This window comes from Natrix helvetica, assembly GCF_964273705.1.
Source record: "Natrix helvetica genome assembly, chromosome: Z".
NCBI classification, from domain to species: Eukaryota; Metazoa; Chordata; class Lepidosauria; order Squamata; family Natricidae; genus Natrix; species Natrix helvetica.
In genome coordinates, this window is record NC_138554.1 from 47,674,925 (window position 1) to 47,691,982 (window position 17,058).

At 43.5% G+C, this 17,058-nt stretch overlaps 1 protein-coding gene across 1 annotated transcript in view; it reads right to left on the reverse strand.

The window, feature by feature from the left end:
• Positions 1 to 12,097: 12,097 nt before the first annotated feature.
• The window catches only part of IGFBP4 (insulin like growth factor binding protein 4), a 42,879-nt gene continuing 37,918 nt past the window's right edge, over positions 12,098 to 17,058 (reverse strand). Inside the window, exon 4 of the mRNA XM_081932882.1 lies at positions 12,098 to 16,289. Within this exon, the coding sequence (XP_081789008.1) occupies positions 16,155 to 16,289 (135 nt within the window). The 3' untranslated portion in view covers positions 12,098 to 16,154. The remainder of the gene's footprint in view (positions 16,290 to 17,058) is intronic.

The window sequence follows — 17,058 nt, forward strand, 5'->3', positions numbered from 1 at the left end:
CAAGAACTTGAGAACCACCAGATAAAAATGGAATTTGAAAGGATGCCTTTTTTTCTTAGATTTCAAAATGTAATTGAGGCTGATGATGAAGATTTAAGGGATATTATGACAAACTTATTGGCTGAATATATTAAAAAAGACAAACAACAGGTTGGGTGGGACATGGACCTGGTCTATAGAGTAAACTCAGCATATGCCAGAACACACAACGTTCCAAGGGAGGTACACATTAAATTCCTTAGAAAGACCACAAGAGATGAGATTCTGAGTGCACAAAGGGGGCAAGCACTAAAATACCAAGATAGAGAAATAGCCATTCTGAAACAGATCCCTAAGAAAGTGAGAGATAAAAGAAAAAACTATTCGCTATTAGTGAAGAAATTATACCAGAAAGGGGTGTGGTTTAGTTGGCTGATGCCAGAAGGTATGCTAATTATTTTATTTATTATTTATTACTTGAACTTATTAGTCGCCCCCTCTCCCCACAGGGACTCGGGGCGACGTACAAAAGTATTATATAGCGTACAGAGGAGGTAAGAATAAATAAATAAGTTACAATACCTAAAAAAGTTAAAACCCCAGTGAAATTAACCCTTAAAAACTAAAATTACCAATTAAAAATGCTCTGGGCTGGAGAGATTGTAGTATTATGCCAGGTCAGCTAGTCGAAACAGGTAGGTTTTCAGCTTCATACGGAAGGAGCGAAGGTCGGTTGTTGTCCTGATGTCTGGGGGGAGGTCATTCCAAAGGGTGGGGCCCACTACAGAGAAGGCCCTACTCCTGGGCGTCGCCCTCTGGCACTCTCTGGAGGACGGCACCCGGAGTAGTCCCTCTCTGTGTGAGCGGACGTGTCGCAGGGATGTATGGGGCAGGACGCGATCCCGCAGGTAACTAGGCCCTGTGCCATGGAGCACTTTGAAGGTGGTAACCAGCACCTTGAAGCGCACCCGGTAGGCCACAGGAAGCCAGTGCAGCTCGCGCAGGATGGGTGTTATATGGGAGAACCTCGATCTCCCCATAATTACCCGCGCGGCTGCATTCTGGACCAACTGCAGTCTCCGGGTGCACCTCAAGGGGAGCCCCATGTAGAGAGCGTTACAGTAGTCCAGGCGAGACGTCACCAGCGCGTGAGTGACTGTGCGCAAGGCCTCCCGGTCCAAAAGGGGCCGCAATTGGCGCACCAGGCGAACCTGGTGGAACGCCCCCCTCGCCACGGCTGCCACGTGATCTTCCATAGACAGCCGGGCATCAAGGAGGACGCCCAAATTGCGCGCCCCTTCCACCGGGGCTAATTGATCATCCCCGATGGCCAGTGATGGCATATGCTGGTTGAACCGGGAAGCCGGAAGCCACAGCCACTCTGTCTTGGAGGGGTTGAGCCTGAGCCTGTTGTCATCCATCCAGACCCGTACGGCTTCCAGACACCGGGACATCACTTCAACAGCCTCATTGGGGTGGTTTGGGGTGGAAATGTACAGCTGAGTGTCGTCAGCATACAGATGGTATCCCACCCCAAAACCACGGATGATCTCGCCCAGCGGCTTCATATATATATTGAACAGGAGAGGCGAGAGGATCGACCCCTGTGGGACCCCACAGATAAGGGGCCTCGCGGTCGACCTCTCCTCTCCTGCCAACACACATTGCGTCCGGCCAGAGAGGTAGGAGCGGATGGCGCAATAGGATACCATGGTCGATGGTATCGAAGGCCACCGAGAGGTCTAATAGGACAAGGATGGAGGAACAACCCCCATCCTTTGCCCTCCAGAGATCATCCACCAACGCGACCAAGGCTGTCTCCGTGCTGTGACCGGGTCAGAAGCCGGACTGGCGCGGGTCTAGATAATCAGCTTCCTCCAGGTGGCGCGGAAACTGCTGAGCCACCACACTCTCAACAACCTTCGCTAAGAAAGGAAGGTTGGAGACAGGACGGTAATTTGCTAGCTCCGTTGGGTCCAGAGAAGGCTTCTTGAGCAGGGGCCTCACCACCGCCTCTTTCAAGGCGGTTGGTAAAAGGCCCTCACCCAGCGAAGCGTTCACCAGCCCCAGTAGCCAGCCTCGTGAGCCCTCCCAGGAGGCCAGTACCAACCAGGAGGGACACGGGTCCAATAAACATGTGGTGGCTCGCAGTCGCCCGCGCAACCTGTCCAAATCTTCGGTGACAACAGGGTCAAACTCCTCCCAGCATGGTCTCTCAAGACTAGCCTCGGACGTCCCCACTGGAGCACTGAGTTGGGTCCATCCCCTTCGGATCCGATCGATTTTATCCTGCAGGAACTCTCCAAATTCCTCTGCCCGGCCCAGCAATGGGGGGTCCCGCTGCCCCTGTGACAAAAGGGAGCGGGTCACCCGAAACAGGGCGGCAGGGCGGTTCTCTGCGGACGCTATAAGGGTGGCACAATACTGACGTTTGGCCACTCTTATTGCCACAAGGTAAGTCCTTACATAGGCTCTTACCTGTGCTCGGTCGGATTCGGAGCGGGAGGAGCTCCACTTGCTCTCTAGGCGTCTCCTAAGGCGTTTCATCGCCCTTAGCTCCCCGTTAAACCAGGGGGCCAGGGTCGATCGTGGCCGTCGGAGAGGCCGCAAAGGCGCCACCCGGTCCAAGGCACCGGCGGCCGCATTATTCCACGCGGCTACCAGGTCCTCGGCCCGGGGGCGGGGCAGGTCTGCAGGAGGTGGCCCAAGCTCCGCCTGGAACCTATCTGGTTCCATCAGACGCCTGGGGCGGAACCATCTGGGATAGTCTGGTTCCGCCTCCCCGCGGTGGGGAGCAGCACCAGGGAAGTCCAGCTGGAGAAGTGAGTGATCTGACCATGACAGGGGGGAGGACACGAGAGTTAGAATTAACACAACCACAGAGGCTCAGGCCTTCATGGAAAAAAAATAAAGTCCTCCTAGATAAGCCTGACGACATTGCACAGGACATACAGGACACAGGAGATGCCGGAGCTCTGCTGGAGGGGGGAGAAGGGGCAACATCAAGAAAACTCAGACCACAAAAATGAACAAGAAAATCTGTTTGATATAAAATGATCGAAACTATTTGAAGATAAAAGTTTATGTGCTGACAAAATACTATTAAGTAGTAATAATCTAATGTATTAATAAATGAAAGTTATGAGAATGGGGGGGGGGGGCATTTCCTGCATAATGTAATTGCCAAAATTTGTAACCTGCTCCACTACCCCTTTCCTTGTTTATTTTTTTAAAAAACCAATAAAATTTTGTTTTAAAAAAATTTACTCCTGATTTTGTGGACATGTTTGGTGGGCGTGGCGTGGCTTGGTGGACATGGCAGGGCAAGGATACTGTAAAATCTCCATTCCCTCCCCACTCCAGGGGAAGGATACTGCAAAATCCCCATTTCCTCCCAATTAACTATGACCCGGGAGGCAGAGAATAGATGAGGTCAGGACCAGTATTTACCAGTTGTCCGAAATACTCGGAAGCGGAGACTTAGGGGGTTTTTAGTTAAATGTTTTTTAAATACTTTTAGGGGTTTAGGGGTTGGGGGGCGGTTGGGTCAGATCAGGAGCGATGACAGAGCCAGGTCACCAGGTGGGGTCACGAGCAGAAGGAGCGGAGAGGAGGAGGGGGGGAGGATATCATTCCCATATGGGGCTCCTTGATTCCAACAGTCGTAGGGAGGGGCAGATACGAGGACAGATTAACAACTCGCAGTCGGTTGGGAGACCGTGAGTGCTGGTTACACCCGGTCGCTTGTACCAACCCCCGCGTTCTAGGTGGTCAGGATCTGCAGGCCCAGGGCCTGAGGCTGTTGCTATGCAATGCGAGGTCCGTTGTCAATAAGGCCCCCCTCATTCATGATCTAATTTTGGAGGGGGAGCCGGACCTCGCGGGAATAACGGAAACCTGGTTGGGCCACGAGGGAGGTTTACCCCTCGTGGAAATGTGCCCACCAGGTTACCAAGCATTTCACCAGCCCCGGGCCTGGGGAAGGGGCGGTGGGGTAGCAGTGATTATCCGGGAGGACTTAGAGCCGAGGGAGTCCACTGTGCCACAGATGTCCGGATGTGAATCCCTTGTTGTGAAATGGGGCCCTGGGAGGCAGTTGGGCCTGCTGATAGTATACCTGGCTCCCCGCCATACATCAGCGACCCTGCCTGAGCTCCTCGAGCTGATCGCATCGGTGGCGGTTGAGACCCCCAAACTTCTAGTGATGGGGGATTATAACCTGCCATCGGTGGGAGAAGCATCAGAGGGGGGTTCGGGAGTTCATGGCTTCCATGATAGCCATGGACCTGACTCAATTGGTTCAGGGCCCGACACATGAGGGAGGTCACACCCTGGACCTTGTTTTTGTCTCTGGCCAGTGGTTGAGTGATCTGGGAGGAGTGAACTTAACCATCACTCCTCTGTCATGGTCAGATCACTCACTCCTCCGACTTGACTTCCCTGGTGCTACCCCCCGCTGCGGGGAGGCGGAACCGGAAAGCACTAGATGGTTCCGCCCCAGGCGCCTGATGGAACCAGATAGGTTCCAAACGGAGCTTGGGCCACCTCCTGCAGCCCTGACCCACCCTCGGGTAGAGGATCTGGTGGCCGCGTGGAACAATGCGACTCCCGGGGCCTTGAACCGGGTGGCGCCTTTGCGGCCTCTCCGGTGGCAACGATCCACCCTGGCTCCTTGGTTCACCGAGGAGCTAAGGGTGATGAAGCGCCACAAGAGATGCCTAGAGAGTCGTTGGAGATCCTCCCGATCCAAATTTGACCGAGCACAGGTACGAGCCCATTTAAGGACGTACCTAGTGGCATTGAGAACGGCCAAACACCAATATTGTGCCGCTCTCATTGCATCCGCAGATAACCGCCCTGCCGCCCTGTTTCGGGTGTCCCGCTCCCTCCTGTTTCAGAGGCCGCGGGAGGCCCCTTTACAGGGTAGGGCAGAGGAATTTGGGAAATATCTGCAGGATAAAGTCGCTCAAATCCGGAAGGATTGGGTCCCCTTCAGTGGCCCAGTCGAGACGTCCGTGGCGAGTCTTGAGAAACCTTTCTGGGAGGAGTTTGACTTGGTTGTCATCGAGGATTTGGACAGATTGCGTGGACGACTGCGACCTACCACATGTTTACTGGACCCGTGTCCCTCCTGGCTTGTACTGGCATCCTGGGAGGTTACACGCGACTGGCTCCTGGGCCTAGTGAACGCTTCGCTGGGTGAGGGGTCTCTTCCGGCCGCCTTGAAAGAGGCGGTGGTGAGACCCTTGCTCAAGAAGCCTTCCCTGGACCCTACGGAGCTGGCCAATTATCATCCTGTCTCCAACCTCCCCTTTCTGGTGAAGGTTGTAGAGAGTGTGGTGGCTTCTCAGTTCCCACGACATCTGGAGGAGAATGATTATCTAGACCCGCACCAGTCCGGCTTTCGCCCCGGGCACAGCACAGAGACGGCCTTGGTCGCGTTGGTGGATGATCTCTGGAGGGCCAGAGATAGGGGTTGTTCCTCTATCCTGGTCCTATTAGACCTCTCGGCTGCTTTTGATACCATCGACCATGGTATCCTGTTGCACCGACTGGAGGGGTTGGGGGTCCGGGGCACCGTTTTGCGGTGGTTCAGCTCCTACCTTTCTGGCCGGACGCAACGTGTGTTGGCAGGGGAGCAGAGGTCGACCCTAAGCCCCCTTACTTGTGGGGTGCCACAGGGGTCGGTCCTCTCGCCACTCCTGTTCAACACATACATGAAGCCGCTGGGCGAGATCATCCGTGGTTTTGGGGTGGGATATCATCTGTACGCTGATGATACTCAGCTGTACATTTCCACCCCGAACCACCCCAACGAGGCCTTCGAAGTGATGTCCTGGTGTGTGGAAGCCGTACGGGTCTGGATGGATGACAACCGACTCAAGCTCAACCCTTCCAAGATGGAGTGGCTGTGGGTTCCGGCCCCCCGGTTCAACCAGTTAATTCCATCTCTGGCCATTGGGGGCATTCAACTCGCCCCCGTGGAGCGGGCGCGCAATTTGGGCATCCTCCTGGATGCCAGGCTGTCCATGGATGACCATGTGACAGCCATGGCCAGGGGGGCGTTCCACCAGGTTCGCCTGGTGCGCCAATTGCGCCCCCTATTGGACCGGGACGCCCTACGCACAGTCACCCATGCGCTGGTGACGTCTCGCCTGGACTACTGTAACGCTCTCTACATGGGGCTTCCCTTGAAATGCACTCGGAGACTGCAGTTGGTCCAGAATGCGGCCGCACAGTGATTATGGGGAGTACTAGGTACTCCCATGTGACACCTCTCCTGCGCAAGCTGCACTGGCTTCCTGTGGTCTATCGGGTGCGTTTCAAGGTCTTGATTACGATCTTTAAAGCGCTCCATGGCTCAGGACCTAGTTACCTGCGGGATCGTATTCTGCCCCATACATCCCTACGACCCATCCACTCGCACAGAGAGGGACTTCTCCAGGTGCCGTCCACCAGACAGTGCCGAGGGGCGGCGCCTAGGAGCAGAGTCTTCTCTGTGGCGGGCCCAGCCCTGTGGAATGACCTCCCTCCACATATTAGGACCACCACTGACCTCCGCTCCTTCCGTGTAAAGCTCAAGACCCACCTATTCCAAATAGCTGGCCTGGCTCAACCGTAACTTCATAACGCTCTTGACGGGTTTTTTAATTTGGTAATTTTATTTAATGGGATTTTAAATTGTGTTTTTAATTTGTGTTTTTAATTGTTTTCACTCATTAGTCTACCTCCTCCATGCACATGTATATGTCTTTGTTTCTTATGTATGTATGTTCGTCTTTATCTGTATTTTACTTGCTTTGATTGTACGCCACCCCGAGTCCTTCGGGAGAGGGTTGCGGCTGATCGAATAAAATTATTATTATTAAAATTATTATTATTATTACTCAAAGTTTCCGCTACCGGTTCTCCAGAACTGGTCAGAACCTGCTGAATACCACCTCTGATTTTACTGTATTCTGTGTACCCAAAGAGTGGAGGGTTATATTCTGGGGAGACAGGTGTGCTCCCCCTCTTTTTCAGGGACTTTCCATGTCCTGCAGGGAGATTACATGTGAGGGAGCAGTAGTTTGCAGGCCTTTTGAATCTTTCTTTGGTAACTAAAGATTTTCCTGGTTTTTCTTTTTCTTTTTCAAAGGTCTGAACTGGCCTAAAAAACTGTTGCCAGAGGTGAAGAGAGAGAAGACTTAGCAAACTGTTGGCTCCTATTCAGAATTTATGTTGATGGGGTCCTTGGCCATCTGCCCCCATCTTGAACATCTTTTTCTCTCTGTGTTTATCAACTGAGTCCTTCAACAAAAGTGGGTTGGGGGGAACAAACAGTCTAAGAATTCCAAGATAGTTTGCCAAGAAAATGAAGAAGCAGCTGCAAATGACATTTATCTTATCAGCATGTCATTCCCGATGGAAGGCTCATTAAAATGAAGGCGAAAGTCTACATAATATTTGTTATTAGTTGGCACCAAAGATGGGGAGGGTACAGAATAAGGACATAAATCTAACTTTTGTACATTCGACTTGCTAGAGCTTTCATACAAGCTGGGGAAACAATCCCAGGATTTCTCATTTCTAAAAGTAACAACAGGCAAAAATTATTAAAGCCAAGAATTGCTTTGCCAGATTTGGGGATGAGGATGGGATGAGGTGGGAATAACTATCTAGGCAGTAGCCACTGCCAATAATTATTATGCTATTAACTTTGATAGCATATTGAATATGTGTCAGCACTATTATGTGTTGATGAAAAGAGGCATTCTGCATTACCCCAAATGAAATAGTATTTGGATTCACATCTTGCACTAATCACATGGTTTGTTAACCATGCTTAATTGAATATGCCATAATGGCTAGCTTCAAACAATGTGCAAACTATGATTTGCACACCACAATGGCAAAAATAGCAAACCAAATTCAAATCAAACCTGTTATAGTTTAGCATCATCCCAATCCAAGAGCATCCACAAGTAATTCAGAAAAGTCAACATGATGGCTGCAACCACCCAGTTAAGAAGTTCAGGCATTGGAAGAGTTTTTAAAAACTGAATCAGTCAACCCAGGGGACAGAGAAGACACATCCAAACATATATATTTCACACATTCCAGGTGGTCTTTAAAAGCAGGAGAGAGAGAAAATGGGGCCATTTGATCTTGTTTTTTTCTTTGTTCTGCTTAGGAGATGCCAGGAAAGGAAGGAAGGAAGCCCCAACCTATAGAAATACAAATTAAATTTCAGAGAATTATGCAGCAAGGTATATCGGAAAAACTAGCTACTGTATGCAATTATATTCTTTTATGGGCGGAGATCTGAGCTGTGTAACTCAACTAAACAGGTGAAAGCTGTGTAACTTTCTACCCCACGTATGTGTTTACAAAGATCCTCACTTGACCTAAATACCATTTATTTTGCTTCTTGTCTCGACCCCCAACTTGTTTTGTGCTTTCACCTTCCTTTACAGTAGTTATTTCGCCTTGATATTCACAGTGAATTCTTTTAACACATTATGAGCAATGGCATTCATTCTGCGGAAAGGGAACAACCTGTAGCACACAACCTCGAGTCAGATCAATCTGCTGAAGAAAGATGACTAACTTGCCTCTTCTTGAGTAAAATATTACGATGTCAGCTCTTCCAGGAGTTGTGGAAAGGTTACAGCCATTTGTGGGTGGAGGATTTAGAAAATCCTTATGGAAATCAATGAGTGCTATTCCACCATATCTCAGTAAATTTGCAGAAGTGCAATCTCTTTCACTATGGCAGTTCATCAGGACAATTCTGAAGTCTTAGGAGAATGCAAAAGGAACCATGTGGAAGTGCCATAGAGAACCAAATCTGTGAACTAAGGAATTGGATGTAAAGCTTGGTAACCCAAATTTGAATATCTTTTCAGGTTCTTTGATGTATTTCTTTTAAATTTACAGTAGCCTGGAGTTTGATCCTCACGGGCTCAAGGTTGACTCAGTCTTCCATCCTTCCGCGGTCAGTAAAATGAAGACCCAAATTGTTAGGGGCACTATGCTGACACAGTAAACCATTTAGAGAGAGTGCTATAAAGCATTATGGGGCAGTCTATAAGTCTAAGTGCTATTGCTATATGCTGCTCACCTCCCCTATAAAGTGATTCTAAGATGTTGAATAAATAAATCAGTTTAACCTAAGCAGAACATCATAATGCAATGTTTCCAACTTAACAGGGTGGGGATTTCAAATCCCAGAATTTCCCAACCAACACTACAATAGTCCTTTTAGAGTCCTAGTTTGTATTTGGCTTATGGTGGAAAATAACATGTATATTTATATCTTTTCTAAACAATAGAAGCAATAGGAGGAAAATAATTAAATTCCCTCCATTCAATGATGTCACCTTTACATTAAATTGGGAAAGCTAATAATATACAAAAATATCTAATATACAAAAATAGGAAAATTATCTGTTGTATGTTGAATGTTAAATAGATGTTACAACTCAGAGCAGTATAATGAGAATCTTCCTCTGCCAGTTAATCAAAGAAATTATTTAATTTTATTTTTTAGCTACCCTGTAGAATAGATTAGACTGAGAGAGAACCTAGTCCAACCTGTGATTTCCCTCATTAAAGTCTTATATAATTAGCTTCCGCATTGCATCTCTTAATTATATTTGCATTCTGCTAATATTGTGCTGCAATATATAGAGGCTCCTTGTTGTAGGAATCCCATGTGCAATTTCAATTACATTTTCAAAGCTATGATAAGATTTCAAGGCCCTCATCCCAAAGGAAATTTCCGCTCCACAAATAAGCATTCTGCATTTTTTACCCTTTGGAGAAGAAAATAATATAATCTGAATGCTGGATTAGGTTCTATTAGATTTATTTCTGTTTGAGTGAGAGTGGATTGGAGATCGACTCATGATGACTTTTTAATCATTCTTTCCTTTACAAATTAAACCTAAATAGAGGAAATGGAGCTTAAATAGGATTTAGAAATTGCTCCAGAGAAAACATTGGGAAGAATGATGGATGGGACATGGGATGTCTTTTTTGTTTTGTTTTGTTTTGCTTCTTCTCATCCCTGAAGTGAAAATTTAGTTAGGAAAGGATGAGGATGAGGGGAGAAGGGGAGCCATTTTTTCAGTATCACCATCCTCATTGATTTAATGTATCTTTGGGCTCCTGCATTCTCCTCGTCCCTTTTCTTTTGTGATTCTCTTTTCATCTTCATTTTCAACAAATCTTGAAACAAAGCAATGACCAATTATAGCATAACTAATCAGATGCAACATTGATTGCATAAACAAGGATCTGTCGTGCTACTGCAATGCTCTCTACATGGGGCTTCCCTTGAGATGCACTCGGAGACTACAGTTGGTCCAGAATGCGGCCGCGCGGGTGATTATGGGGAGTACTAGATACTCCCATGTAACACCTCTCCTGCGCGAGCTGCATTGGCTTCCTGTGGTCTATCGGGTGCGTTTCAAGGTTTTGATTACGATCTTCAAAGCACTCCATGGCACAGGACCTAGCTACCTGCGGGATCGCATCCTGCCCCATACATCCCTACGACCAATCCGCTCGCACAGAGAGGGACTTCTCCGGGTGCCGTCCACTAAACAGTGTTGGGGGGCGACACCCAGGAGTAGGGCCTTCTCTGTGATGGGCCCAGCCCTTTGGAATCACCTTCCCCTAGACATTAGGATTACCTCCGATCTCCGCTCCTTCCGTGTAAAGCTCAAGACCCACCTTTTTCAATTATCTGGCCTGGCTCAACCGTAGTTCCATCTTATTCCTCCTGACAGTCTTTTTAAATTCGTAATTTCTAAATTGGGGTATTTTAATTGCTAATTTTATTACTATTATTGTATATATTTAATGACTGTTACCTCCTCTGTGTATGTGTATGCGTGTATGTGTATGTGTATATGTATATGTATATGTATATATATATGTGCTTTTATTGTACGCCGCCCCGAGTCCCTTGTGGAGAGGGAGCGGCTAACAAATTAAATTTATTATTTATTATTATTATTATATATGAATCAAGAAAAGAGACAGAAGCTCTTTAGTCTAGGGCTGCCTAGAACTCCTTCATATAATTCCAAACCTGAATAAATCTATTACACTCTACTTTCATGCAATGCTACATGCCTTTGGTTCTAATATGTAAGGCAATTCTTTTTAAAACATAAAAACATGCTAGAGAAAAAAGGGGAAAACAGTTGCTTATTGGAATTTTATTATTGGAAAGGGGGATTTATAATCCTTTGAGGAAAATCATTCTTCTAAAGAGGTTATTTGCACTGTGAGAAATTCTGCCCTTAGATAGCTCTCAGAAGAGTAAAACAACAAGGGAGCAAATATTTAAATTCCTTCTTCATACCTGCTGAAATCTCAAGATTATTTTTATGGTTTTGGTTTTTGTTTTAACTGCAAATAATGCAGGCCTGTCTGTTTCTTTCATACTTTTACTTTGGAACCATTTGTAGTTAAAAGTGTAAGAAACTCACCTTTGATTATTTTGAATAAAAAAGAGAGAAAAGACATTGCTTATATTTTCATGTAAGATATACTGTAGTTCTACTTGAATATTCTTTTTTTCAAATTGATGGGGGGAGGTAGCAATCAAGATCTTCAAATGCCTGTTTTTCTTACTATTTATGGTGATTCTCTTCCTTTGTATTGGATTATCTCAGTGTTTTTCAAATTTGGCAAATTAAGATCTGTTAGAATTGTTAAAGTTGCTAAATTAGAAAAAAAAACCATTGGATTATCTGGAGTAGATGGAAAATTTCATCATCGCCAGCAGAGGCCTGGCGAACCGGTAGCAGAAATTTTGAGTAGTTCGGAGAACCAGTAAATACCACCTCTGACTGGCCCCACCCCCATCTATTATCTGGCTCGTGAGTCCCAGCTGATCGGAGGGAATGGGGATTTTGCAGTATCCTTCCCCTGGAGTGGGGAGGAAATGGGGATTTTATAGTATCTTTCCCCTGCCATGCTCACCAAGTCACACCCACCAAGCCATGCCACCTCCAGTAAGCCACACCCATAGAACTGGTAGTAAAAAAAATTGAATCCCACCACTAATCCCCAGTGAAAAAGAAACCTGAAAATATAAATGTAAAAAATACCACCCCGGACATTTTTTGTTTATTTTTTCTTTTATTTTTACCATTTATAAATAGCTTTTCCCAGAAATGCTCAAATTAAGTGATATACAACAACTGTATCATTTGAAAAGTTTGTTTTTTAAAAAAAATAGAATTAAGAGCAATAACATTCACAGCAACAAAAACATTGCAACCAATATATTAGCAAATAATCACAGCTCTTATTGTATGCAAAAGCCTGACAGGATGAAGAGAGGCACCATATAGATGTATACACTACTACCAGATTTGACTGGATTACATGTGTTGTGTGAAGATTTTATATGTTCCCAGATATGAAACAGAAGACATTTAGTAAGACTGTTCTTGCTTCAAAATGGATTCACAAGAACTGCTCTGGACTACATGGGATTTAAAATTCTGCACTTCTCAAATAATCTGCTAAAGAGGTCAGCTATTAAAATGCACTGCTATTTTAAGAGTTTACTTAATGTTCAAACTGAATCATGTTTGAAGGGTACGCAGCTTTAGTTTCTGGCACTGAGAGAATATCTCCTCTCAACAAAAATTCACCTTCACTTCTTCATTCTTGACACCTAAGAAGTGTAATTTTTCAGCATTGTATGTGATTGTGCTGAAAGACGCTATGTTTGATGTAGCAAATATGAAATAGGGCAATAGGATGCAGAGCTATTCAAATATTAGTTCCACTGAGTTCAGTGGACTTGATTCTCAGATAACTGCAGTTTTAAAAATGCACTGTACCTACAGAAAAGCAATAAAGAAGAAATAGGCAACCCGAGGCCCCCGTCTTCTTTTTGTGACCCTTTGCACCACAGCTATCAAAAACTAGTCATGCCATTTTCAGGCAGAAAAACTCCAAAACTATTACTCTTTCCCTCAAACAAATGTAACAAACTCTTTTTCAAAAATAGAACTCTATCTCTGCAGCCTCAAGGGAAAATAAAGGAAATCATGACCTCTTCTAATTTTCACAATTGAGCCACTTATTTTGGTGGCTGGGGAATTCTGGGAGTTGAAGTCAAATATCTTTTGAGGAACACTGTCATGAGCAACCTGCAGGTGTTAAAAGATTGCCCACACCTGTAGCACAACTCGCTCTATAAAATATCACAGGCAATATAAAGCTAGCTAGCAATAACTAATACTGTTATGGACCACTGTATATGAAAGTTCATTTATTTTCATCCTTGGCAAATGCAGAAGGTTTACCAATCAGCTATATTTGGAGTTGTAGCTTTTCCAAAATTGGAGCTCCCCAGATGCAACTGGAAATTATGAAAATAGGAACCCAACAACTTGAAAATGACTACAGAATTCCTGGATTTGCACTCCTAAAGGACTGAAGTAGACCAGAAGAGGATCAAGCAATTATCACTGGCCTGAAAAGAATTAAACTGAAGTCCAAAACCTTCCAACAGTGGATTGCAGCCAGCTTCAGATTCAGTAGATCTGAATCTACTCTTCCCTTCATTTCCCAGAAAAGATTAAATTCCCCAAATCCACATAATAAATACCCTGAAGGCAATGAAGAGTTTGCCGTACAATAAAAGCCAAATGCTGTTTTGGTCAACACAAGCATCCTGGATTTGGAAATAGTAGATGATCTACTATTTATTCCTCTTTCCCCAGTTAGCTCTGTTAGATATCAAGCTGACAGGTTTATTGGGAGATAGTTGCTGTTTATAGATTAATTGAGATAAGGTTCAACCATATGTTTGTTTTCCTCATGTTATGAATTATTTTGGGTTTTGCCCCCTTTTTATTCCTTTCCTGTTTGTCCTTTCATCCCTTTTTATTGTTCATGCATCATGTTTTTGTTTCTATCTTTTGATATATTATTGTCTTAGTACATTCTAAAAAAAGAACCTACATTTAGAATAATGTCATTTCAGGAAGAAAGCCTGCAGCTGACAGTTTCAATTCCTTATTAAAACTGTTCTCTTTCTAAAACCAGTCATTAATAAGGGCAACAAGGTCCCCGAGTCCCTTCGGGGAGAGGGGGCAGTCTAGAAATCAAATAAAATTGAAATTGAAAAAACAAGTTTCCTCCATTTGAAAGAGCAACACCGCATGGTTGTTGTAATGAGTAATGAGTTCTTACACTCTTGGAAGGTAAAGGACTTCATCAAAAGTTAGTGCTGCTACTCCATGCTCTGAAAACATGCTCCAGAGTCTCCCTCTTGACAATTTGTTTATCTGAAAGTTAGACCAACCTATGTATTTATAGTCAGGAAGAACATTCTAATCTGGGGGATATAATTAAAAAAGGATAATGAATTACTTTGCACTCATGGAGATCTATCTTGTCCTTTTAAAGGCAAAATGTGAGAAACTGCCCCATAGAAAATTAATGGTTTTGCCAATAAATTTTGGCAGTCCAAACTGAAGATTTTTATGAAACTCCAGCAAGAGGACTGGGAGTCTCTTATCTCCTCCCACCCCCTCAATGTTGCAAACTCTACTTGCTAATGAGACATATTTCATTTGAGGAAGGGATTCTTTGTTCTGCAGCAAGATTGTCTGATGGCATTAATTTTATTGCTCTTTAACTAGGAACTTTTTAACACTCAAAAGAAGCTAGGAAAAAAAGTGCCCTTGTTTTTAGTAATAAATGGGGTTGGGCTCTAGAATGGACAAATTCAGTCTTGGGTACTTTAAACATGTTCATTTTTGTTTCCAGATTTGAAGTAGTCTTGGGTTGGGTACATCTCTTAATACCAGGGCTATAATTACTCTACATTTAACAGGAAGGGAAAAGAAAGCAAATAGCTATATCAGGTGAATCTGAATCCTATCTCCAATGTAAATTAAATAAATACAGAGACCCATTTTTAGGATTTCCCTCCTACAAAAGCACAATCCTTGAAAATGTTGCTAAATCCAGCTCCCATGCCAATTTCTAAAAGTTCTTTTGTCACTATTACTACAAATTGGAAGTCATTATTATTTTTACCAAATGCCCTAGATTAGAATCTCATTTTTCCAGATTTCAAAGATGCTATTTTATGCACCAAAGATTATCTTACTCTGTTTGAAAATATACCGAATAGTTAATTACCGAGCAAGGATAGAACATCAGCTGAATTATACCGCTATCTTTTTTTCTGGTTTTTTAAAATATATGAATATAGAAATATGGTTTTAATTATTACATATTGTGATTTGAGTTTTTTGTATCCCTTTATACCTATTTGGAATATGAATTAACAATTGTAACAATTGTGTTAAATTAAAGCTTTACTTGAAATTATGCCTGGAAAGTACATCCTAAATTCAAAGTGAAACTCTGATTTACAGTTGGAGAAACGTGGCATTGAGAAAAGTTTGTCTGATCAATATAAATTAGAGCATTTTGTTCAAAAATGCTCTAATCTGTATTGTTGCTTTAAAGTGTTTCAAGACTAAGTCGTAGCACTGAACACCGGTTCCAGGAATGTAGACTGGTGTATCATGACTAGAAAATGAGGCCTTTTAAATAAGCGTACTTTTTCTCATCCTAAATGTAATTTATTCCTTGCATTAAGAAGATCAAATATATTAGGATGGAAGAAGTCTAGGCACTAGTGAACCATCTTGGACTTTAGTGGACCTTTAAGAAAAGTGGGGGAAAGAGTTTTGTCCCCTGCTTTTCTTTTTCCCTTTCCCAGTGGGAGAAGAGCAAGTTCCCCAACAGTTTATACCAAAAACAAGGGCAGGACTACTCAGAGCAAACTCTCAAAAGACTTATTGAGGTGCTCAAGATTAAAGCCAGTGGGGCTTTTTGTCATCGATGGTCATTCACGTGGAATATAATTTCCATTGTCAGTGAAGAATGATCCATGGATGCAAATAGCTACCCAGTTAAACAGCAGAGAGAAACGGATTGACTAAACCACATTGTGCTTAGATTAATGCAGTTATTTTGAGGAGAGGGGCAGCCATTACTGCTATTATTCCCTCTCAGGAAAAAAAAAAGGCATTGTGGTAACTCCCAGTTTGCATTGCATCTACTTATCAAACACTAAGTACAACAAGTTTCCTTGGCAGATTGTCAAGGCAAGTCTTATTGTCCACTTATCAGCCTGGTCACTCTTCCACTCCATCTACAGGCTGATGGCAATCCAAATCTTCCTTCACTTCCAGACTTCCTGACAATTTCAACCCTGTCTTCCGATCCACACACCAACATTTCCCTCGTTGCCCATCCAAAGCTGGGTGACACTAAATAAGAAAGATAGATTAATTCTCATAATTATGAAAAAATGATATACTCTTACTAAGAACTCCTTCTCTGCTCCTAATTATTTTTGACATTATATCCTTTTCACGTTGCTTTCATTTTATCCACAGCCAAGGCAACACAAACTTCATTTGTACTCTAGTCATATCCCTAATTTATTTGCAATTAGATTGTTTACATAGTTTATTTTTACTTTCATTTCTCTTATTGTTAACATCAATAACTATTGTAATAAATGTTTAATTTGATGGGAAATGCTTCTCTGGACATTTTTAATGCTTTTTATCATTCAAAATAGCCTGTGTTTTTTCTTGGATCTTCTTTTTGAGTTAAGTATTATGTTTTGCAAATTAATCTTTAATAAAAGCTTACTTGCATCCCAAACCACTTTTATATAAATAGGATATACTTGCCAATAGTTTTCTAATATATATTTATAGAAAGCTTTAGATGAAAAAACTTTTGGTTTTGAGTATTGTAAGAGTTAATTTGAAAATAGATCTGTTTACAAATAAACATATTATTACTAAAATGTATAAATTGGAAACAGAAGAACAAGTGAAAGAATATATGATAAAATGACTATTTTTTTGGTTACAATACGCAAATGGAATAGTGGGGAAATGTGGGTTGAAAGAATAGAAATGTATATTATGTTATATCGTAAACAAATGTTTTATAAAATGGTTGGTATAGGTCCCAAAAAATTGTCTAGAATGTATAAAGGTATGTTACATTTATGTTGAAAAT